The 26670-nt window shown below is 33.6% G+C and overlaps 1 protein-coding gene across 1 annotated transcript; it reads right to left on the reverse strand.

Annotated features, from left to right (window-relative positions):
* Positions 1–466: 466 nt before the first annotated feature.
* Positions 467–24862, reverse strand: LOC139497243 (proteasomal ubiquitin receptor ADRM1-like). The gene is made up of 10 exons (XM_071285382.1): positions 24624–24862; positions 22363–22479; positions 19303–19420; positions 12921–12983; positions 10679–10766; positions 7511–7737; positions 4323–4343; positions 3360–3520; positions 1241–1343; positions 467–612 (listed from the first exon to the last, which is right to left on the reverse strand). Exons 1-10 carry the CDS (start codon positions 24819–24821, stop codon positions 533–535), a joined length of 1176 nt encoding a protein of 391 aa, XP_071141483.1. The 5' UTR covers positions 24822–24862; the 3' UTR covers positions 467–532.
* Between the last annotated feature and the right edge of the window lie 1808 nt (positions 24863–26670).

Raw genomic sequence — 26670 nt, forward strand, 5'->3', positions numbered from 1 at the left:
GGAAAACCAACGGTCTAATCTATATAAACAAAACGAGAAACGAGAAACACGTATATATTACATAAACAAACGACAACTACTGTACATCAGATTCCTGACTTAGGACAGGTGCAAACATTTGCAGCGGGATTAAACGTTTTAATGGATCCAAACCTTCTCCCTTTTTCTGAAACAATAGCATAACATCACAACAAAGAAAAACATACGATAAAATATCAATTGGCAGACTTAACTCAATCAAAAAAGATGTCAGAGAGTCAACTATTATCCGAAAATTAAACTAATTGGTCTTGTTTTACTGCAGACGACTAGAAGATTTGAGTGCATAAAAATGTAAATTATTGGAAACATAGTTGATAATGTATTTGATAGTAATAAGAACAATTATTTAAAAAAAACTGAATATATAGATACAGGAAAAGCAGGGGTTATCAAGCTCCTCATTAAGGAATATAAAACACTCATGTTAAACAATATGTGTAATTAAAGCATCAAAAGTTTAAGAATACTCGTAAACAAAACATCAACAAAATTATTTAGTGTCCATTTTGTCATCATCCGAATCTTTTTTCTTTTGCTGTTCTTGCATGGCTTTGACGAAGGCACCAAGATCTACAAAATAAAATGACCCCTTAAAATAATCTAACATTCTTTCAAAGCATAATGTATACAAAATGTATATCTGATTGAGAAATTTAAAGTTTGTATGGTTAAAGATTGGTTCATAAAATTGAAAATGGAAATGGGGAACATGTCAAAGAGACAACAACCCAACCAAAGAGATAACAATAAAAGACCACCAATGAGTCTTATCTCGGGTTTTTAAATTCATTGATGCAGTCTATGAACATAACAATTATAATAGTGACATATTTAATCTGTGTATTATTAGTTCTGGTTTTAATGAACTACACAATCAACCAACTGTACTGTACAAATAGAATTACTGTAGAAATTATTGCATGCATTTATTATTGCGATTTTTATCGTTTAAGACTTAAATGCTAATAAGATTTTTGCAATATAGAGAAGAATCCTGTTTTAATAACTAATATGAAAAGAAATCAATATACAAGCTTAAATTATATTAATAACCCTTTCACATTTTTTGCAATATCTGAATTTACAGTACCAACACAGCAGCAGACCTTCCAGACTTATCAAGATGTAGAATAGCAATAACAGAAATGTTCATATGATATGATACAAGGCGTTGAATGCGTTAATGTATTAGACCTACCTCCTTGTGCTGCAGCATTGGCCACGTCTTCACCGAGACCAAACTGTGACATCAGAGGACCTAACTGTCCTGACAATAATGCTGCACTAAATGATGACAATGCCTACAAAGATAGAAGTTAATTTATACTTTTGCTTCTTTTAACTAGTTTAACCTGTGTAATCCAACACACTGTGGGACCAGAAAAAAATGTCGGATTAATCAGGGTGTCTGAATACTCACGGTTTATCTGCAAGGAAAGGCATATTTTGGGACCATGAAAATGTGTCGTATAAAGCAGGATGTTTGAATACTTAGGTGTCTGATTAGGCAGGTTACACTGTTTATATTTTAATGAAAAACATGTTACATTTCAATTCAAAGAAGTAAATCAAGATTATAAAAGGCTAAACTTTGGGGGAACACATTAAAACTTTTTTTTATGTTTTCTAGACAAGACAAAATCACTGGACAACAACTGTTTTCTTCCCCAAGTTTTACTTCTCTTAGTTGCTCCTACTTGACAGAGTACCAGAATGTTCTTCCACAAAAAAGGTAACTTGTTTCAAAATTATACTCTCTCAAGTTAAAGGTCTATAAAATTGACAGTTCCTCTGAACTGACTTGGTTTGTTCCCTGCCTATAAACCACTTGCTGTGTTGTAAAACCCTTCAGATATTTTTGATATTTTTTCTAAAATCCTACCACTGTGTTTCCTATTTTCACCCTCCACATCCCTTTCATAAATTACCTGTTAGAATTGAGGTGACCAGATAGTGTTTCTCAGTTCCTGTTCTGTTTTCCCCTCCCCATCCCCTCTAATAACTCACCTGTTGAAACTGAGGTGAGTGGATATTGTTTCTCAGCTCCTGTTCTGTTTTCCCCTCCCCACCCCTCTAATATCTCACCTGTTGAAACTGAGGTGAGTGGATATTGTTTCTCAGCTCTTGTTCTGTTTTCCCCCTCCCCAAACCCCTCTAATAACTCACCTGTTGAAACTGAGTTGAGTGGATAGTGTTTCTCAGTTCCTATTCTGTTTTTCCTCCCCCCCCCCCCCTCTGATATCTTACCTGTTGGAATTTAGGTGACCAGATAGTGTTTCTCAGTTCCTTTTCTGTTTTCCCCTCCCCACCCCTCTAATAACTCACCTGTTGAAACTGAGGTGAGTGGATAGTGTTTCTCAGCTCCTGTTCTGTTTTCCCCCTCCCCACCCCTCTAATAACTCACCTGTTGAAACTGAGTTGAGTGGATAGTGTTTCTCAGTTCCTATTCTGTTTTCCCTCCCCCCCTCTGATATCTTACCTGTTGAAACTGAGTTGAGTGGATAGTGTTTCTCAGTTCCTATTCTGTTTTTCCTCCCCCCCCTGATATCTTACCTGTTGGAATTTAGGTGACCAGATAGTGTTTCTCAGTTCCTTTTCTGTTTTCCCCTCCCCACCCCCTCTAATAACTCACCTGTTGAAACTGAGGTAAGTGGATATTGTTTCTCAGCTCCTGTTCTGTTTTTCCCCTCCCCAAACCCCTCTAATGACTCACCTGTTGAAACTGAGGTGAGTGGATAGTGTTTCTCAGTTTCTATTCTGTTTTTTCCTCCCCCCTCTGATATCTTACCTGTTGGAATTGAGGTGACTGGATAGTGTTTCTCAGTTCCTGTTCAGTTTTGGGTAGAGTTACCTATTCCCCACCCCCCTCTGATTACTTACCTGTTGGAATTGAGGTGACTGGATAGTGTTTCTCAGTTCCTGTTCAGTTTTGGGTAGAGTTACCTTTTCCCCTCCCCCTCTGATATCTTACCTGTTGGAATTGAGGTGACTGGATAGTGTTTCTCAGTTCCTAATCTGTTTTCCCTCCCCCTCTGATATCTTACCTGTTGGAATTGAGGTGACTGGATAGTATTTCTCAGTTCCTGTTCAGTTTTGGGTAGAGTTACCTATTCCCCTCCCCCTCTGATATCTTACCTGTTGGAATTGAGGTGAATGGATAGTGTTTCTCAGTTCCTGTTCAGTTTTGGGTAGAGTTACCTATTCCCCTCCCCCTCTGATATCTTACCTGTTGGAATTGAGGTGACTGGATAGTGTTTCTCAGTTCCTGTTCAGTTTTGGGTAGAGTTACCTATTCCCCTCCCCCTCTGATATCTTACCTGTTGGAATTGAGGTGACTGGATAGTGTTTCTCAGTTCCTGTTCAGTTTTGGGTAGAGTTTCACCTTCAGGTAGGAATTTGACTAGTCTTTCCTGGACCTCTGCATTGGCAAGGATTGGAATCATGGACTCAGGATTTAAAGCCTGAACTAGATCTACACCTAAACAAATATTAGACATGCTCAAAAAAAATATCAATACAAAATTTATGTTTATGGTAAATATATATTACCATAGAAATGTAAGAAAGTAGAAAGTATGTATAAAACAAATTTTTAAAAGTTGAGAAAAGCTAACAGTTTATTCTGTGATTACAATTTTAAGTTTTCAATACACATTTATATCATATATGCAGGTAAATGTTATGTCTATTTATTGTGATGTTAACACTTTCATGGGTGACTAGTCTTGTCTGGATAATTTCAATAAATATATGCAGAAAATATTTGTTGCAATGAGTAATTGTAATTTCCAAGTAAAATAAAAACCAATAAATTCACTCACTCTAACATTTTATCACAATGGGTGTTGTTTAATAATGATAATTCAACAAAACAATTGGAATGCATAAAAAAGATACGCACTTGTGCATTGTAATTTTATATAACGTTATTTGTAAAAAAATCTATACCAAATTATAAATATTACAGTTGATTTCCATACATGTGTTTCATCTCTTGATTTTGCCATTTGTTTCTGTTTTGAATTGTCCTTGGAGTTCAGTACTTTTTTTATTTGACTTAAGGTGGTAGACCTAGGTTAAGGGAAACAACTCTTAAAATCATCAGTACGTTTGTGTCAACCATTTTCAAAAACATATTCTAAGCTTCTAGGTTACATAGATTATTTTCAATCTGTTTCAGGTAAATGCTTAAAATACATTGGTGAACTTGACTTTTACAAACGCTTGACTGATTTAAAGAGTTATCTCCCTTAACCTAGGCCAACCTCCTTTATACTTACTTTCTTTAGGTGTTGTAGGAACTGAAATAAAAAAAAATACAATGTAATTCAATTCCATAGCAAATTAAACATCAGTTGGCTTGTCCTGTTTTTGATTTTTTGTCAGATTTTCGGAATCCTCTGGTTTTATCCATTTGAATGCCTTGAAAAAAATTGCCCGGTAACCCCATTTTTCTTTTTGTAAATCTTTTACATGTATAAGGATAAGCCATTTGTAAAAGTCTTATAAAATTTTAATTACTTTTTAACAGTTTTTGAGAACTTCAACTTGTCAATGATAAAGCTATGAAAAGTCAAGAGAGAATATTTTCCCGCCATAATTTCAATGGCTAATATCTCGAAAATAAGCACGGTGACCTGTATATTTATTTTGCTCTCTGGATTCCTTTATTAATCCCCTATCAATATAAACTAGTGTTTTGAAAAGTTAATTACTTTGAAACTGAGAAGCGAACTCCCTTAAACATCAGTTAGAAATATATAAAAATAAATACATGTATATTTTAGAGAACAAGAAACAAAAGCCTACTTTTTGCTCAGTGTTAAATGTGCAACCTATGGTCTTGTTCTAGACTTTCTTTTGGGCACTTTAAGAAATTGCTTCAAACATCATGCATCTTTTTCTAAACATTTGTCAAGAGGAATTATTATAATTTTTAAAACTGTATGTTAAGTAGAGGCCTTTTCAGGTTTTTATTTTGTTGTAAGATTGCTATCACTATTTTATGTATTTTTTTCTTTAATTTTTTGGTGATATTTTTTATATCATGGCACTCACTTGATAAATTGAAAATTCTTAAAATGTTTAAAACTAAGGGTGCACATGGGGTTGTCAATGTGAACACCAGAAATGTCATATATGAAAATAGTGATTTACAGATTATCAATGGGGTCGTTCAAACTCAACGATGTTTCACGCTTCAATGAGTTTGTCGCTGAGAAACATTCTCTTGTTTGAAAAACCATCGATAAACTATAGATACATACCAAAAAGCTCCTTTAACATGTTTAATTCTAAATTCAAATCATTAAAAAATCTCTTGATTTTATAAGATCTTCAGACTGAACACTTTCATATAAACAAGTTCAGTCAACATTCAAATAAAGAACAGCAATTTATCTTCTATTCCTATGTATTTTATTATTGAGTTTGTTCAAGAAATAAATGTATTCAACTATTGAAGGATTGGAAGGCAACATTTATTTTACTCTGCCATGCATAATAAATTATACTAGAATACAACTGCGAAATCATGGGCATTCAGAGCGTTGTTGTAATTATGTAAAGTGCTGCAGGAAGAATTTTGTAAAAGATTTAATGACTGGAGAATTTCAGGAAAAGTATCAAAATTCATAGGTAATTGGGGACAGGAAAAAGTTTTTTTTATCCCTCCTTTATTTCCCAATTCCCATTTTTTTGTTTTCAGTTAACTTCAATATGAACATATATTTAGTATATTATGAACAGTCAAGTCAGGAGCCTGTTATTCAGTGGTTGCCATTTGTTTATGTGTTACATATTTGTTTTTCCTTCATTTTTTGTACATAAATAAGGCCGTTAGTTTTTCTCGTTTGAATTGTTTTACATTGCATTTCAGGGCCTTTTATAGCTGACTATATATGCGGTATGGGCTTTGCTCATTGTTGAAGACCTTACAGTGACCTATAGTTGTTAATTTCTGTGTCATTTTGGTCTCTTGTGGAGAGTTGTCTCGCTGGCAATCATACCACATCTTCTTGTTTTTGTGATCAATGAATGTTTGTAAAAGATTTAAAGAATAGAGAATTTCAGAAAAGGTATAAAAAGTCACCTCCTTTATTTTTCCAAAATTACCATTTTTTTTCTTTCTATTAATTTTAATAACACATAAATAATTTTAGCGCTTATCTGTATATTATGAACATTTATTACTATAAATAAAGTATTTGCTTTTTACTTTCAATTCTCAGTTTACTAATCGATCCACGGCAGTCATTGATATATTATACAGACTATCTATTTAATAAGCTCCAGGGTTGCCACTCAATTTGCTAAAAATAATGATTGTGGTGATTAAAATTCTTCATTGGCGAAATAGTTTGGCCAAAGAAATATATAAAATGATTTATTTCCCTCCATCTTGTTTATTTACTTTTTTTCTTGTTTCCCGGACTTTACCTGATCAGACAATACTAGGAATTAACCTTGAACTCGTTAAGATTTTAACAGAAAATCAATAATCAGCTGATTGCATTTTATAGCTATCTACATCAAAGGACTAATTAATAAAGGTGTTGATTGTATTTTCGGACAAAATGATATGGTTAAATGGCGTCCGTCACATGTCACATAAAGGTGTTATTAACCACTTTGCTACACACGTGTTAGAAGCAAAATTTTGACGTTTCCTCTTCTTCTTTTAATGATAGTCCAGAAAAAAGGAAAAATTCAAAAGAAAGAAATATATTTGAGTTACTTGGCAAAATAAATTAATGAAGTGGCGAAAAATATATTGTTTTGGCGAAAGAGGTAGCGAAAAAATTAATTGGCCCAGGGGAAACCCTGATAAACTCTGTGACTGCTGTGGATAGTAAACTTGAAAATGATAGCAGATAGAAAATACACTTTATTCATGGTATATGTATGTTTAAAGAATACAGAAAAATGCAAACCGGAAGTCTAATCTGACTAAAAATTTCACCCAATGACGGAAACAATAACCGAATGCCTTTTTTCTCGTTTTTCTCCAAAAATAACTCAATCTGAATAATCATATAAATGGATGACAAATGCAACTATGCATGTTACCTATAGGACACAGAGGCATGATGATTAATTTATTGTGGAAAGAAGAGAACCGACACACAAAATGAGGTCTTCTTGTTTGATAGTATAGATGTCTTTCTAAATTAATCTAAATTTCTAAATTAACCCATCATATGGTACAAGTTTGTTTCCACCACCTTCCCTCCCTAACAATAAATTCTTGAACAGTACTTTTCTCGTTTGAATTGTTTTACATTTGTCATTTTGGGCCTTTTATAGCTGACTATGAGGTTTAGGCTTAGCGCATTGTTGAAGACCATAAGGTGACCGATAGTTGTTAATTTCTGTGTCATTTAGTCTCTTGTGGAGAGTGGTCTCATTGGCAATCATACCACATCTTCTTTTTTAATACTAAGCCCTTTTATCAAAAAGTAAAACCTACCATTCATACTAGAGAGTATATTCTGTAAATCACTGAGTTGTATTGGTGTTTTGCTGCCCCCTGTAGAGGTAGTAGTAGCAGCCCCTGCCGTAGTACTTGTGGTCCCTGTAGTAGTTGTTGTGGTTGATGCTGTTGTATTCTGGGAAGGCAGAGCAGCAGCAGTGACTGGTCTTTGTTGGTCATTACTGGATCCTCTGGTACCAGGAGATGACTGCACTCTCAGAGGTCTAAAAATGTAAAGGGGTAAAATTCTAATTTTAAGGTTTCTAACAATATTGTTATAATATCAGACAAGAAGTAAACATCAAATCAGACACCTCCAAAGTTACCAACACAAAAAAACAAAACTGAAAAAAGTCTTAAAACTGTTATGAAAGTATTTTTCAGATTATATTGCAAAATTTGCAGCTTAACCCTTTCACCGATTGCTGCCCAGACAGAAGCTACTCTGAGACGATGGCTTCTCTGGCTACTTTTACTCAAGTAGGAGATCTTCATAATAAATGTCAATAAAAACTTGTTTGTAGTTATTTGTGTATTTATTTCATTCACTAACATCATGTTCACAGTTTTGTTCATGTTTTGATAATTTATTCTTCATAAAATATTCAAATTTTCAAATTTTCGGCATTATCTAGGTGAAATTCTCAAAATTCTGCTCTAAGACCCCAAATCGTAATTTTTTAACCCAAAACGGCATAATTTTGAAAAATTTTATGAGGCTGTACAAATTCCTTGCACTGAACGATGTCCATTCCAAGTGTTTTGTACATAAAACGACATTTTATGTCAAAAAAGTATACTAGTTTGGCTTCAATTCTTCCATATTCTTTCAAAAAAAATGTTCCCTCATTTCAAATTCTCGTAAATTCCGTAAATTTCGCCTGATTTTGACACGGTTTTCAACAAACGAAACCGCCATGTTTACACTTTCATCCGGGTATTCATCAAAGAAAGATAACTCATGTTTGCACTGTTTTGAGCGGGAAATATAAAAGAGGTATTCCTATCCCGGTAAAACGGGACTCATCGTCAGCTGTCTGAAGCGTGAATCCCGGTAAACCGGGACTCATCGGCGAAAGGGTTAAGAAGTGCAGGTACAAAAATTTCGCCAAAAAATTAAACATTTGTTTTTTCATTAAATTTTTTATTTATTACTTTATCATATGGTACAAAAATCAACCATAAAAATCGATTCTGTTTGGCCCCAGATGACTTTTAAAATATTTTTAATCATTGAAAAAGCTCCAAATTATCTCCCTTTGGTGTAAAAATGCCATTTTTTGGCATTAAAATTGAAATATCTTCTTTTACTCATCAGTGACCTTTATTTTTTATTATTGTTTGCAAATAAGCTTTACATTAACTAAATAATTGTAAAATTTTAGCGATTTCTGTAATTTAGTTTTTTTTTTATTTCCATATTACCAATATTTTTCCTATTAGTTCAACAGAATATATTACCTTTATTTCTCCTATTAGTTCAACAGAAAACTAGAGGCTCTTAAGAGCCTGTGTCGCTCACCTTGGTCTATGTGCATATTAAACAAAGGACACAGATGGATTCATGACAAAATTGCGTTTTGGTGATGGTGATGTGTTTGTAGATCTTCCTTTACTGAACATTCTTGCTTCTTACAATTTTCTCATTATCTCAATTTATAATGAACTTGGTACATTAGTTACAGAGGAAAATATTTTGTTAAAATTTACAAAATAAGTAAAAATTGACTATAAAGAGCAATAACTCCTTAAGGGGTCAACTGACCTTTTTGGTCATGTTGACTTATTTGTGGATCTTACTTTGCTGAACATTATTGCTGTTTACAGTTATCTCTATCTATAATAATATTCAAGATAATAACCAAAAACAGCAAAATTTCCAATTCAGGGGCAGCAACCTAACAACCAGTTGTCGGATTCATCTGAAAATTTCAGATAGATCTTGACTTGCAAAACAATTTAACTCCCTGTCTGAATTGCTCTTAATGCTTTGGTTTCAGAGTTATAAGCCAAAGTCTACATTTTACTCCTATGTTCTATTTTTAGCCATGGCGGCCATCTTGGTTGGTTGGCAGGGTCACCGCACAAATTTTTTAAACTAAATACCTCAATGATGATTATGGCCAAGTATGGTTAAATTTGGACGAGTAGTTTTAGAGGAGAAGATTTTTGTAAAAGATTAGAAAAAATTACGAAAAATTGGTAAAAAATTACTATAAAGGGCAATAACTCATTAAGGGGTCAACTGACCATTTTAGTCATGTTGACTTATTTGTAGATCTTACTTTGCTGAACATTATTGCTGTTTACAGTTTATCTCTATCTATAATAATATTCAAGATAATAGCCAAAAAACAATATAATTTTCTTAAAATTGCCAATTCAGGGGCAGCAACCCAACAACCGGTTGTCGGATTCACCTGAACATTTCAGGGCAGATAGATATTTACCTAATAAACAATTTAACCCTGTGTCAGATTTGCTCTAAATGCTTTGGTTTCAGAGTTATAAGCCAAAATCTACATTTTTATCCCTATGTTCTATTTTTAGCCATGGCGGCCATCTTGGTTGGTTGCCCGGGTCACGCCACACATTTTTTAAACTAGATACCTTAATGATGATTGTCGCCAAGTTTGGTTTAATTTGGCCCAGTAGTTTCAGAGGAGAAGATTTTTGTTAAAGCTAACGCCGGACGACGACGCCAGACGCAAAGTGATGAAAAAAGCTCACTTGGCCCTTTGGGCCAGGTGAGCTAAAAAGGACATTAACAAAAATATATGCTTCTTTTGGAGGCAGATTGTGAGCTTAAATGAACGGTGACCCATTTAAGTATAGAACATAACAGAACAGAACATATTTTATTTCCAATTAAGGGCCCGCAAGGGGCATACAGTTTATGATAAAGTTCATTTTAAATATGAAAAATTATAAAAAAAAAATTGATTTAGATCCGCGAGCCCCCTTAAATTTGGAATTCTAACAATTAATTTCTAACAAAAAATTTACTTACTGAAAATGGTCTAGAAATATTTTAAGGCAAATGTTATCATGGTGATGATAATGTACCAATTCTCTCTACGACAGGGTTGGAATTTTATCTACTTTTCAAGGAGCCATGTGGGCCCCTAGAAAATAGTATTTTGGTCAGTTTAATGATTTACTTACGGTTCAGAGGCTGTTGACTGAGCACTGCTAGGACGTGCTCCCATCAGAGCAGACAGTCCACCGCCTGGACCACCCATTCCCATTGGTCCTACAATACACAAGCACAAACAACTTTTTATTCAATATATTGGAAATTTCAACATTGTTCAAAGTCCTTTCAAACAGAAAACAGGTATCTCACAAATATGAAAAGTGCTTTAATATTGAAACTTGAGCTGTTGACTAAAGATGTAGCCGTTCTCTACAGTCAGCATCATACCTGTCAACCTGTGACGATGAAAATGCAGGTCATGACCTGCATTGAAGAATCAAATCTCAGGTCATAACGCGTACAAACTTTTTCGAGCTGAATTTCAGTATTTATGGTACATTTTCTTATAATGTATATCAAAGATACCAAAACATCAATGCATGTTCACTTGGTTAAGTCATTTTAAATCTTATTTATTATTATATCATTACACTTTTAAAGATTTTTATTAACTTGTGTATCACAGTCTTATGTCCTTTACTTTTGTCATCATCTAAAATTTATTTTTCAAATGTAATTTTAAAATGAGTGTACTAGCCTTTAAACATACCATGTAGAGGTGTTTCATGAATAATCATTCATCTCTCAATTGTCAAGGAAATTAGATTATGATAAAATATAGTAATACAGTTAAAGGAAGTATAAATGTAAAAAATAATTTTCAACTTTTTTTTTAAAATTGTATAAAGGTATAAAAATAATGAAAAGTTATTTTTCAATATGTATTTGAATTTTATATTATCATGATTTAATCTTTTTCACCCATAAAACGTAAATATAAGGAATAATTTTGAATGGTGACAAATAAGGGGAAGTAACTCTTAGTTGAAATATCTTTGTAAAACAACAGGGCAATTTATTTACGACCTAAAGCTAAGGTAATTGGTGTAATCAACAGTGTGTTTGACACCAAAGCTGTCAAGTGAAGCCATGCACTTAATGGGTCACTTAATTTGACAGTTTACATAGCTAGATGAACTGCATGTTAATGGAAGAATTACGAATTTGCCAGTATTTCAAAGGAATATTACTTATGTCATGAAAATCAATCTCAAGGCTAAGAAATACGGGTGAAATCGGGTCATTTTCGGAATTTCCGGGTTATATCAATGACCTGGCAGGTGATCCGGGTGATCCCTCAGAATTGTGAAAATCTCGGGGCACACCCGCAGAATCCGGGTCAGTTGACAGGTATGCAGCATGGTAATGTTTAAAAAGTGTGATGTTAATATTCATTGAAAGTCGATGCATAGGCAATAGACAAGGTGATTGCAATATAGCCTCACATGGCTGTGTGTATGTTGGTTTGTGTATTTGTGGGGAGGGGTAAAAAATATTGCATTCTAAGCAACGTTATTTAAATCAACATTAATTCTGATTAGCCAACAATTAAAACTTTTTATCATATGTAAGAGTTATGTATTTTAATGGCTGTCAACATTTATTACTAATGTTATGGGTCAAAATATCCATCTTTCATACTCATACAATTGAGAATGGAAATGGGGAATGTGTCAAAGAGACAAAAACCCGACCATAGAACTGCAGAAGGTCACATAGATGCCAACCCCCTTTTGACACAATCAGTAACAAACTATCAAATTTTCCGTATTTTTGAAAAGTTTTCAGTAATCATTCATAAACGTGCATTTACCAATAAAAATTACTGACGAGTGGTTGCAAAGTGATGTACACTAAAATTTGTCATTTAACATGTTGTCTGTAGTATGTATTCCATTCATTGATTGTTCAGATGTTCTCGACTCAAACATTTTTGTTTTGTCAAGGAGAAGTAGAGAAAGGGGGAAAGCTACTTAATAAAATGCAATTTTGCCTCTTCGGAAGTCAGTTAGTTACCCAACAATAGGTTGATAACTCCCGAAAAAACAGAAGCATTACATTGGCGTTTCCTAAATACTGGACCAGGACAGAAAAGTAATGATAAAAATCCGCGTTTTACAAAATTGAACGTCGATGATTGGGAATTCGTAACTATTCGACTTTGACCGTAATAGCGTAGTTTTTATCGCAAAATCGGAAAAACTACGGAAAAATCGTAATGGTTGGCATCTATGAGGTCACCAACAGGTCTTCAATGCAGCAAGAAATTCCCACACCCTGAGGCGTCAGTTTACAGTAAACTAAATGCGCAGCTATCAAATCTACAATAGACGTCTAGAAATATTACAATACTGAAGTTTGTAATCCTACCTAATAACTGCATCAGTTGTTGCTGGCTCATCCCTCCTAGTATACTCTGTAAATCAGAATCACCTACAAAATATCAAAGTTTATATTAAGTTTCTAGTGTGTGTGATACATCATGTCAGGCAAAATAAAATAAAACATGTTTCCTCTAACCCTACCTAACTTTAAAGGGAAAATTCGCGATTTTTTACTTATGGTTTAAATATGTTCATTATGACATAATATATATATTCACAAAGTTTTATCGCTATATGTGCAGCAATAAAGGAGAAATTCAATAATTAATGAAAAAAATATTAACAACTTCCTGTAGGTCGTGACGTTTTCTCCTGGTTTTTGCATGCCGGGATTTAAAATACAATCAATAAAAGTCTTGGTTTTTAATGATATTTTAACGTAATCGTAAGCGCGCCGATGACTTATGCTTCATCTAATAACCAGTCGATAATAAGAAGATAAAACGCACAGACATCCAATGTACATATTCATGAGATAAATTTTCTATGTTAAACGTATATATCCGAATTAATTTTTTAGACAACACAAAAAGTTATAAATTTATTTTTGATTAATGCATTTTCGGACTGATAAGGTGAACAAATTAAAGTACAATAATCTGTAAAGACAATATGTTAGTGTACTCTTATTGACCTTTTACTGTCTCTGCTATGACTAGGTTTATGTGTGTATTCACGGTTCTGTGGCAATACTCGTAGATGGCTTGTTGAAAGGTAAATTGTTATTTGCACTTCGGTATTTAACCACGCCTCCAGGGCACACCTTGCCAGGTGTGACTGTCTATTGGGATTAGTGGGTTATATAAAACAAGGGAGCATTTAATACACACATTTAAACTACATATTCAAGTTGGTGACAAATGAAAATAGATCGCCGTGGAATTATTTAATTATATTTGGTGCTATTATTTATTTGAATTCAAATAAATTAATTTACTAAGAAATAAACAATTTTCGGTTAAAGACGGGAAACTTAATTCATGTGTCAGAATGAAATGATATACACCTCTTGTCCTTGATTTATGTCTCATAAAAAGGGGAACTTAGAAATTAGAAATAGCTTTACCAAAGCATTTTGATTGTCTTTATCAGGCCAAAAAATGTACGAGAACACTTACATTTAGACTTTTGAAACCCATGTATTAATTAATATCTGAAACTATCTGAAGATAACTCTACCGAAGCTGAATATAATATGTACGAATAAAGAAAACATACTTTTGTTTTTAAATCTTTGCACATTAATGATTAATTATTGTTATCTATTGTTCATTTAATTACTTAATTAGTACCTAAAATATGTCTACCGCTTGGCATTTAATCTCGGTGTGGTAGGAAACGATTATTACATATAGATTATATTATTTGGATGAGGATTTGAGCTAGCCTATAAAAACACATTAATTACTCAACATACATTCGAGACCAAATGATATTAAAAAAAAAATCATAACTTAAAATGTCTTGTTCGGAGAATGATAGTACTAACAGTGGTTCCAGTCCGTCAAGAGAGGTAGCTTTTGACGAGTATGGTCAATTTGGGTACGCACTAGAGCCAGAGTATACCGGAGAAGAGCTCCATGAAATGGAAGCTGCAGAAAGTTCCCGAAATCAAGATATCCTTAGCAACCGTCGCCATTTTAACCGACAGATTTGTGTTCGTGTACTAAATGCATAGTTATGCCATTATTGACGGAATGTCTTTGTTGCCACGAATTTACTCTCTTTGATGGTAATATCGAATTAGGTGAATGCATTAGTGACAATATCGATTTCAGAACAGCTTGCCTGAACCCAGTTGTTCTTGAAACCAGCTATATTCAATTCAAAATATTTTATTGTTCAAGTATCAAATGTACATTTAAACAAAGGGATTGGACAAAAGGCAGCTATATAATTTTTTTGAGGTACAAGCGCCATAGAGGGAGAGCTCCAGACGTACTAACTCACAGCCAAAGCCGACTAATGGCTTATCGTCAGTTTGTTTGTTGGGTCAGAAAAGGGCAACCACTTGGCAAGAGAAATAGAGTGACTATTCCAGCTTGTGTTATTAACATTATTAGGGAAGCATTTCCGTCACAAGATGGTGTTTATGAAGGCTTCAACGAATGTGAAAGTGACACGTCAGACTCAGAATAGTTGTAAAATAGACATATGCTAGATTTGAGGCTCAAAATATTCTTTTGTATATGTATAGATAACATATATATGTCTGCTTTAATTCTTTCATGTTCACATTTAGTTGAATTATACAATATACTTTTACTATTGTTCACTGTTGAAGGCCATACCGTGACTTATATAGCTGCTTAAGTCCACTTCATTCAAATGGGTACGTGTCTCCCAAGAAAACAAACCACAACTTCTTATTTAATCAAAGGACTCATCTTTTTGCGAAAGTTTGGTATGCAAAAGTACAAAGTTATAAATGGGTGTCTTGCAATATCGAAGTGATAATCTGTTTGTCAGATCTCTTAAATCTTTTGACGAAATCAAACCATCATGGTATATTCTGCTTTTGTATAGACCCGTCACCGAAGTGTACTAAATGATATTCATATTATACATGTTAAATGAATGAACAAATAATAAACCTATCTTTTTATTGTTTTCCGCCCATGTCTGCTCATCGCCAGAAATAAAGTTTCTCGCACGAAAAAATGGTATTAATTCCAGAGTAAAAATTTAAAGAACTTATTTTCCATTTTTTCTGGTATTGTACGAAAGAGAATTGACCTAACAAAAGAACAGTACTGCTATCTTATGCTGTTAGTAACACATGTAGAGCAGTGGGTCGTTGTTGGACATATAAATCTTAGAAAGTGTATCATCTGTTAAATTTGCAGGTCACTAAAAGAGGAAGTCCCATACGGAAGTAGGTGTTGAGAATGATTTTTTTTTTATATCCAGTGACACATATTACATGCGTATTCTTGAACGTTTGATACATCATTTACTTAATGTTCTCATCAAAATATTTTAAATCTCACAACGCGTGAATACTTTAGCTATTTGAAAAAAAAAGATATTTTAAAAAATTGACAGGAAATTTAAAGATCTTCTTGGAATGGAATCGAAAAATTACGAATAGATATTCTTTTCAAGTGTGAAAAACGTCAACCAAATTTATTCATAATCGGGAACGTCCTTATTAAAATAGTCTTCGTCTCACAACGTATAATACTTTAGCTATTTGACCAACGATGTTTAAAAACAAAAGACAACAAATTTAATGTCATCTTTCCATATTTTTGAATGTAATGATAAGTCTGTTCAACTGGCAAGAATACCCCTAAAGAGGACAAGCAGTTTAATCTTTAAATTGCTGTCATTGAATATCAAGAAAGAAAATAAATCCCGAAATTTATTTGAAACTTTAATACTCAAAAGTTTCCTAGAAAATATTCACATCCCTTGGGGATTATTAGTGTACGTCCAGTTGCATATATATTACATGAATGTCGGAACAATTGTGATAATGACGAATTTCTTCCTTTATTCGAGAACAATCTAATTGATATATAAATCTGTGATTTTACTATGTTCATAACTTCGATGAACCAAAGCAAGTTATATATCGACCTGTATTTAAATCAAATTGGTTCTCTTAGAAGTGAACTTCTTCTTCTTCTTTTGGTATACAATAGTCTGTCGAATTCGTTGATTAAATACTCTTGGCATACGTGGACTAGTTTATTTACAAATCTTTTACCCCAATTTACACAAAATGTATGTTTCTTTCTTATGTTCAATGTATGTATATATTTTAAATTGCGCTATAGTTCCGTAACTTTCTATCCAGGCGTATAAACGAATCGTCGACATTAGTGCGTACATTTTTTAAATCAATATTTCTGGTATGTCCTAATCTGTCCTTTACTATTGAAAACGAGTATATATTACATTTTCCAAATTCACCCTTGGAAAAAATATGTAAATAGATTTTTATTTCTTCAAATCTTTTTTTTTTTGGGTATAATTTATATTTTATAAATAATATTCTTTACACCAGAAATGTTATTTATAAACAAGCGTATGAGTTAAGTAATGACTAGTATAAGTAGTATATTATATCACTTTCGGACACGCAAGACAGAGATGTATATTATACACCTGATAGTTCAAAATAGAAAGTTACAAGTTATCGGCCGTGTACACTGACCAATACCTACAGAAGTGAAACGATGCATGAACTTGCAAGCCCGACTGGAAATCGCTTGAATACCTGGACGTGTCACCTCACACCCCTCACAATACCTTTGGGAGTAATACCTTTAGCCATGCTGGTGATCAGATGAGCGAAGATCCAAATGTATTTGAATAAAGTTTATTACTTTAAAGAATTATGAACAAATTAGATTTTCGAAAACAATTTTCACGGAACACTTATTTAAGATTTTAACTGTGACTTTTTCACTAATTCCAATATTAACAGTTTAAAAATAACAGACTATGGTTATTTAAAAAAAATAAGAACATTTTCCGTATCAAGTTAGTTAGTCAGATAAAACAACCGTACGATTGACAAGATATCGACACGCATTTACGACTACATCGGTTACTGTAGTTTTGGTCCTTTGTGGTTTATAGACATATCGTGATTATTGATCGTAGAAGATGACAAAATGGCGGAACGCAGAGAATTGATACTCAAAATTTAAAATCGATGGTGATCTTTTATCTAGCTGAATAAAACTTTAATATCTATAAATTTGAGAATTTTTATACTGTATGGACATAATATCAATTTTTGATTTTTTTGCGAAGTTTCCCTTTAAGGGCCTACATGTACCAATACACTTTTATATGCCATTTTGGAACAAGGACTTAAAATCTGACTGATTTCTATGTAGTAATATATATATATACAAATGTAACCAGTTAAAAAATTGTTGTAGCATTGTAAATTATAGTGCCTATCTACCTACCCCATTTTTTACCAGCACATTTAATACCAGAAACACATGTATTATTTGTTTGGGGCCTAAAAGATTATGAAGATACATTTGTTTCAATTGGGAGGTTTGGAAAGCAGAATTAATGAAATCTAATTGTTTTTTGTCTATGAAGATCAACCCTCAGAAATGAAGAAATACTGTGAGCCAATTGTTATATCTCTTCACAGTCATGCTGCTGACACAATATTAAGTAATTCTTTTCACAAGTTCATTTCAAATATATGAGAATACACACAGAAATTTCAAAAGTGGCAAAAAAATCTTACAAGAAAAATACTCTCAGTCCTGAACATTAAATAAGAACTTTTTGAAAAAAACTCTAGTTATTTAAATCTAAAGAAGTGTGTCAAAAATTTTTCAAAGAAATTCATTGTTTAAACAGGGACCACAAAGGGAAACCCAAAATGAACTGTTAAGCAAAAAAAAAATATTCACATTACCATTTGCTCAACATGGAAGTGGAGTAACTGGGGACTTTATTCGTACAAAAACAAGAATTTGTGATTTCTGACTTTTTATAGAGAGACTATGCAGTATTGCTCTTTGTTAATTGTTGCAGGCAGCAAGGTGACATATAGCTGTTAATTTCTGGGTTATTCTTGTCTCTTGTCATGCTTGTGGAGAGTTGTCTCATTGACAATCATACCACATCTTCTTTTTTATATTAAAATATATGTAAACATGTTATTTGTACTAATTGTCAAAAGTTGGCTGATTGCATGATAAATAAAGTTTACCTAGTCCAGAGAGATCAGAAGATAATCCAGCTCCCCGACTGGATCCTGGTGTTGGTGGATTATTCAGATATTTACCTAGTCCAGAGAGATCAGATGATAGTCCAGCTCCCCGACTGGACCCTGGTGTTGGTGGATTATTCAGATATTTACCTAGTGCAGAGAGATCAGATGATAGTCCAGCTCCCCGACTGGACCCTGGTGTTGGTGGATTATTCAGATATTTACCTAGTCCAGAGAGATCAGATGATAGTCCTGCTCCCGACTGGACCCTGGTGTTGGTAGATTATTCATATATTTACCTAGTCCAGACAAATCAGAAGATAGTCTAGCTCCCCGACTGGACCCTGGTGCTGGTGGATTATTCAGATATTTACCTAGTCCAGAGAGATCAGATGATAGTCCAGCTCCCCGACTGGACCCTGGTGTTAGTGGATTATTCAGATATTTACCTAGTCCAGAGAGATCAGATGATAGTCCTGCTCCCGACTGGACCCTGGTGTTGGTAGATTATTCATATATTTACCTAGTCCAGACAAATCAGAAGATAGTCCAGCTCCTCGACTGGACCCTGGTGCTGGTGGATTATTAAGATATTTACCTAGTCCAGAGAGATCAAAAGATTGTCCAGCTCCCCGACTGGACCCTGGTGTTGGTGGATTATTCAGATATTTACCTAGTCCAGAGAGATCAGAAGATAGTCCAGCTCCTCGACTGGACCCTGGTGTTGGTGGATTATTCAGATATTCGTTAACTTTCTTACGGTATTCCTCATCCTTGTCATTCTTAGGTTCCTGGAATCAAATAATTTCTTCCGTTACAAATTAGTCATTGAAATCAATGTTAGATAAATTATATAATAATTTCTCCCGTTACAAATTACTCATTGAAATCACTGTCAGATTATATAATAATTTCTCATTTTCTGTCCATTAAACACTAATTGAAGATGTGGCAGACAGCCAGTTTTTAAAACAACATTACTTCCCTTGAAAATGGACTGTTGTGAAATTAACATTTAAATATTACTGTTGATATAAATTATTGATAAAAATGATTGTTTTACATGTCATAATATCTATTTACTTTATTGTGCTTTAATTTGTTGAAGATATTCACAGATTTTTGATAAATTTGGAACTTAGGCTTAAATTAAAATATTGTTTGTTTGCCCTTTACCAACCGACCCTATAAATTCGTTCCGCCTGAAAATCTTTTATTTGTATTTACCAGCAAGATTTTATTTTATTTAATTTTTTCGTTCCTACCAAAAATCTTATATTTGTATTTCCCGCTCAAAACATTTTTACGGGAATCCTCGGGTTTTATCTTTAACGTATAAGGTCCGGTCCGTTTGGTATCACCTGAGCGTTTGACATGAACACTTGCATTTGAAGTTTCAATGCATTTGTTTGAAATCGATGTTGAACGCTTCCTGAAATCATGATATGACGTACGTTACTCTGTACCTTTATACTTAAAGAGCAGGGTTCATTTACAAAAAAGTTTGTTTGATACAAAATTATCAACGTGTGTACAAACTAATTTGTAAACGGACGTTGTGTTCTATGTAGGGATTGCCTTTTGTGACCCGCAGATCAGGATGATTATGTTAACGATGCCGATATATTATTTATATCTGACATTTACCAAAGGTGACAAAACCCTGTTAAGTGGAGAATATCTGGCAGTAAAATCGCCAAGTTTTCCATACAGATCATTTATAAATGCGATGTAAAATACGTGACAATTGAGTTTTAAGTCTTGTAGCATTTTTATTGGAAACAACTTTTAGGCACACACGAAATTTTTAACCCTCTATGGACTTTTTCTACTAGTAATGTATGACTTCCCGGACATATCTTACCAGTAAAAAGTTATCTCTTACAGAAAACCTTTAGGTAAGCGTACAAGGTACGTAGTACAGAATGTGAGCGCAAGTTCAAACTCTTCAAAGTTCCAGGCATATAAACGTTGAAGATATGCGGCACAGGTCTATATTTTGATATTTGAAAACAAAATAGTAGTGCAAATGAATTACCTTCACATTCTACGTGATATTTTTTTTTCAAAACTAATAGTCCCAGAAAACTTATTTGCACAAACAAAACGGACCAAAATGACATTCTGCAGATTTTGTATCTATAAAATAAAATATTATACCTACCTGCCTACCCATGACAAATAATATACCGAGCCAAGTTATTTTAATGGGGAAAAAAAATAAAATATTTTACCTACCTACCTACCCTGTTTCAAAACATAGGGTCGGAAAAGGGCAAACAAACAATATTTTAATTTAGGCCTTATCATTTACTTATAGAGCTTTTCTATTGATCTTGCTCTTGTAAAACTAGTTCTGAGATTAATACCGACAGTGCAAGGGCTGTATAGCCAGTCAAGGTCGCTAAAAACTTCCATTTGTTGTTAAATTGCTTAATCATTTAGAGAGCCACAGTCTTCCTATAGAGACTTTTTACGGTAGGTTCTTTTATGAAAGAAAAGCTACGCAACACTGCTTGTCGACACTAGTCATTCTGCAGTATAGCTTTACATAAAGAAAGCTTGATGGTCTTGCACAGACCTTACCACTAACTGTTGGTTAGATGACATTGTTATATATATACATTGTAGAACAAAATGTCTATCTTCAGTCTTGCTGGTCTTGCACAGACCTCACCATATTTTGTCACTTTTAATTTATTTACATTTGAATACCTTTATCTTTATAATATTGTTGATATTTGCTAAATTGTAATTTATTATAATAAACTATGAAAACTTGCTAGTGTTAAGTTCTACAAAGCCACATACATGACATATGAAGGATCAGAGACTCAGGATTCCGATACTTACTCTTTACACGGTCTTGGGTATGATATGTAAAAGTTGACACAGAAAATATGCAACGTAAAAACCCCTCCAGTTACAAAGATATGAAAATCATTACTTGAACAACAAAATAACATTTATAGACTAATATTAGGTAATGTACTGAATAAATTGACATTTCACAGTTTTTTTCAAATAACAAAAATATAGATCAAAATTACCATGATTCCTGCAAATGATTAAACTCAGTTGCTTATCAAACATTTTCTGAGAATGAAAATAAAATTCTTTCTGACATCTCAAGACCTACCTACATCCAAAAAAAGAACTAACTCCTTGAAGTTGAAGTCTTCAACTTAAGGACGTTAGACTCTCCCTGTTCATGTAAGACCTACCTGCATCCAAAAGAAGAACTTTCTGCTTGATGTCTTGAACTTGAGGACATAAGACTCACCCTGTTCATGTAAGACCTAAAATTGAGAATGGAAATGGGGAATGTGCCAAAGAGACAACAACCCGACCAAATAAAAAACAACAGCAGAGGGTCACCAACAGGTCTTCAATGTAGCGAGAAATTCCCGCACCCGGAGGCGTCCTTCAGCTGGCCCCTAAAAAAATATATACTAGTCCAGTGATAATGAACGCCATACTAATTTCCAAAATGTACATGCATCCAAAAGAAGAAATTTCTGCTGGATGTCTTGAACTTGAGGACATTAGACTCACCCTGTTCATGTAAGACCTACCTGCATCCAAAAGAAGAAATTTCTGCTGGATGTCTTGAACTTGAGGACATAAGACTCACCCTGTTCATGTAAAACCTACCTGCATCCAAAAGAAGAACTTTCTGCTTGATGTCTTGAACTTGAGGACATAAGACTCACCCTGTTCATGTAAAACCTACCTGCATCCAAAAGAAGAACTTTCTGCTGGATGTCTTGAACTTGAGGACATAGACTCTTCCTGTTGTACACTGAGTAACATGTTTGAACTCAATATCATCTGGGAAGATTATCAAATCCTAAAAATATAAAGAGAATACAATTATCTCACCACAATGTATCACAAACAAGAAGCTTGCAAGAGTCTTTACTGCTCACCTTGCATTTGCTAAAAATAAGTTATTAAGGATACATCCTATAGTTTTTGTTGTATTTGAGTTTTTGTAGACCATGTTTTTTTATTACTTTTGCTGATTAAGGTTTCTACTTGTTTTTGTTTTTGTGCCAACTCAAATGAGGGATTGTTACTCATTTGGGTAGTACGAGATTACTCTGAGGTCCAACGGCTGTTTTGCCAGACAAGCTGGGGCCGTGGGACGTCAGAGCTTGTCCCATATCAAAAAGTGGATATTTGCCCACCCAAAATAGATGCACTGCTTCGTCGCTTCTGGTGCCGACTGACGGCCCCAGAATTATATAAATCAGGCATCAATCTGTTCATTTTTCATTTATCTCTTCATTTATGTAAGTTTTACCTACCTGCCAACCTTTATTTTCTCAGAATTAGACAGTTTTCACAGTGACCCATAGATTTCGGCATTTTGACTTTCACTTTCAAATGGACGTCAAGTAACGAGAGAGTCCGTGGTCTCGAGACTCAAAATATGCAAATATTTATATTTGTTCACCTCCTTTATAGGAGATCGATGTTTAACATTTAGTAGCCAACCACGGGTTTTCACCTCCTTTACCAGTCAGAGCTCAGACATAAATAAGTCTGAATCTGCTTTTGACTCATAGAGGTCTTAATTTGTAAGTTTTAGGAGTTGTCTCCCTTTAATGTAAGACAAAATACGACTTGAATAAGTCCAATATTGTTAAACAAGAAATAATTGACCAGAATCAAAAAGTTTCAAATATCGACTCCTACAAGTCGATGAGTGATCAAAATTGGTTAACTTCAAGACCCATACATATTTATAAGGAGGTCATGCATCTAAATCAAATAATGACAACATTGAAAGCCAATACTTTGTCTTCTATAGAAAAATATGAATGAGAGTCTAAAAAATCGAAGATAATGTTCATTAACCTTACAATGCAACCACCTGGAATCACACTTAATGAGGTAAAACATCTGTGTTTAGTAAGGATGTCCACTTAGATAATTAAATATAGATAGCTCAAGTCCTTGTGAACTCTCATACAGGTTTTTGCTGTCATAGGTGGTGTAGTTTGGCCACAAAGTAACATTAAGTTTTTTCACCAACATAAATAGACCTAAACAAGTCTGCCATTTTCTGACTTAGATAAGTCTAAAATTGAAACTACATTTTTATAATAAATACATGTTTTGACTTATTTAAGTCAAAAACAAAAATCGACTGTTTACCATGTTGACAGGAGATCGATATGAAGCATTTAGTTCAGACCACATTACAATCGGAAGCTCTTAGATAACTTGCATCGTAAATGAACAAGTGTTACATTATGGTCATTTGCATAAATCATCACTGTTTTCTTGTGGTCATGTGATAATCTTTGAAAATGAAAGGCAAAATGCTGAAATCGATGGGTCACTGTGAAAACTGTCTAATTATGAGAAAATATTATAAAGGTTGGCAGGTAGGTGTAACTTACATAAATGAGGATATAAATGAAAAATGAACAGATTGATGCACGATTTATATAATCCCAAGGCCGTCAGTCGGCACCAGAAGCAACGAAGCAGCGCATCTACTTTGGGTGGGCAAATATCCACTTTTTGATATGGGACGAGCTCTGACGTCCCATGGCCCCAGCTTGTCTGGCAAAACAGCCGTTGGACATCAGAGTAATCTCGGACTATCATTTGGGGAACAGTTCCCCATTTGGTGGGTTGTCCCCAACCTGATTAATGTACCTGAAAACAGGAAATTACAAAAAAATGAGAATTGCTTAAGTTTAAGCGTCATACAGGAATATGACAAAGCAGTAGGCAGGATTCAGGATCAAAAACCCCAAATGAGACCCCCTTGAAAAACACCCTCCCCCTTTTCCTCCTAATTTCAAAAAGTCAGTACATAGAAAATTATGTACAGATAATTATGTACAGATACACTGTAATTTGTTGTGTAAATCTAACATTTCCTTTCTTTAAATATTAGCAATATCTAGAGCAATACAATGCATACATCAACATGAAATATATTAAAAACCCAAAATGACATAGCAGTTTTCGTACATCTTCAATCGTGCCGGTGCCCCTGTCCTTCCAACAAAAGTGCATTAGAGAGTCTTCAGCCTGATACACGTAGAGCAACCCCTTCCTTTTATCTGGGTGGACCATTTTCTCTTTCATGAACATTTTGCCACATCGAAATTCAACCAGATTCTTGCTCTGAGAGCGACTATTTCCACCGAACAAAGCTCCAGTAGCCATTTTCAAAGTTTTTTGTACAGGAAGTGAATTGGGTAAATAGACTTTTACCATAGGGTAGGGCAGTAATTTTCATCTGTTCAAAAAATCATGAAACTAATCTTTCAATTTGAAAAATTATAGCAAATGTATCATCTTTTAAAAACAGAGAGTATTTTTTCCCATGAAAATGAATTATCTATATCAATTCATTTGAATTAACTTAATTTGGGAAAAGACTAATCTTTGTCCCCTGTCTGGAAAATGGACTTATCCTGTCAAGTTCAAGGAAAAATTCACAGGGGAGATAATTTGGGGTTACACTAATGACTGGACCGAATGACAGGACCGAATGACAGGACCAAATGAAAAATGCTAATAACTTTTTCATTTCGCAAAGGATTGATCTGAAATTTGAAATATAATAAGATTTCATCATTTGATATATAGATTTAAAAAAAAAATAAAGAAAAATTGTAAGAAACTTTAGAAAACGTGACATGACCAACTCTGATAATGACAGGACCAACATTGACAATGACAGGACCAAATCAAATTGCTAATAACTTTTTTGTTTTTCAAAGGAATTATTTCAGATTTGAAATATAAAATGGTATGTCATATTTTGAAACCAAAATGTTATAAAAATTATAGATTTATTTTCAAAAACTTTCGAAAACGTGACATGACCAACATCGACAATGACCGGACCAGATGAAATTGCTAATTTCTCTTTTATTTCTCAAAATATTTTTCTGAAATTTGAAATATAATAAGATTTCATCATTTATCAAATAAATTTAAAAAAAAATACACAAAAAATATGTAAGAAACTTTAGAAAACGTGACATGACCAACTCTGATAATGACAGGACCAACTTCGACAATAACAGGACCAAATAAAAATGCTAATATCTTTTTTATTTTACAAAAGAATTATCTCAGATTTGAAACATAAAATGATATGTCACATTTTGAAACATTTATGTTATAAAAAATAAAGATTTATTTTCAAAAACTTTCAAAATCGTGACATGATCCCATCGCTGACTGACATGACCAAGCTCGACAATGTCCTGAACAAATGAAATTGCTAATTATTCTTTTATTTCGCAGAATATTTCTCTGAAATTAAAATATGTGAAGATTATACCATTTTATACATAAATATAAGAAAAAGGTATAAAAAGCTTGCTGAAATGTGATCTGGTTAACGTTGTCAATAACAGGACAATCCTCGACAATTAATGACAGGACCAAATAAAAATGCTAATTATGCATAACATTTGTCAGAATATTCCTCTCAAATTTGAAATAATGACAATTAAGACCATTTTGCACATCATATAAGAAAAATATAGAAAAAAAAACGTATTGAAAGCTTGCGGTTGTGTGACCTGACCAACATCGGCTATGATCTGGCCAATGATTTTACTGAAATTGTTCAATTCTGATCCATAATTAGTAAGATATATCTTATAAATTCAGCAAAATATATTCTATGGTGGTTAAAATTCTTGACCCATAGCTACTAAACATGCTAAACGTATGTTGGCAGAGAGTCACAGGACATGCAGAGTCACAGGACAAAAAGACACGAATGATCACTATATTTAAGAAAGAGATCTTGAAATATTTATATGTAATTACATATAATCATTTTATTGTTTAAGAGATTGTTCATTAAACTATAGATAAATTCAGATTTATTGAATTGTCATCATAATATTTCTTGACATCATGAAGCCCAATTTAAGCCACTTTGAAAAGGTATCAAACCTTTTAAAGTAGTCCGTGAAAATGTTTGATTCAGTATATTCTATGAAAATATTTGAAACTACCAAGAAATCATGCATGCAAGGGTCGGGCATAC

This window comes from Mytilus edulis, chromosome 12 (genome assembly GCF_963676685.1).
Source record: "Mytilus edulis chromosome 12, xbMytEdul2.2, whole genome shotgun sequence".
NCBI classification, from domain to species: domain Eukaryota; kingdom Metazoa; phylum Mollusca; class Bivalvia; order Mytilida; family Mytilidae; genus Mytilus; species Mytilus edulis.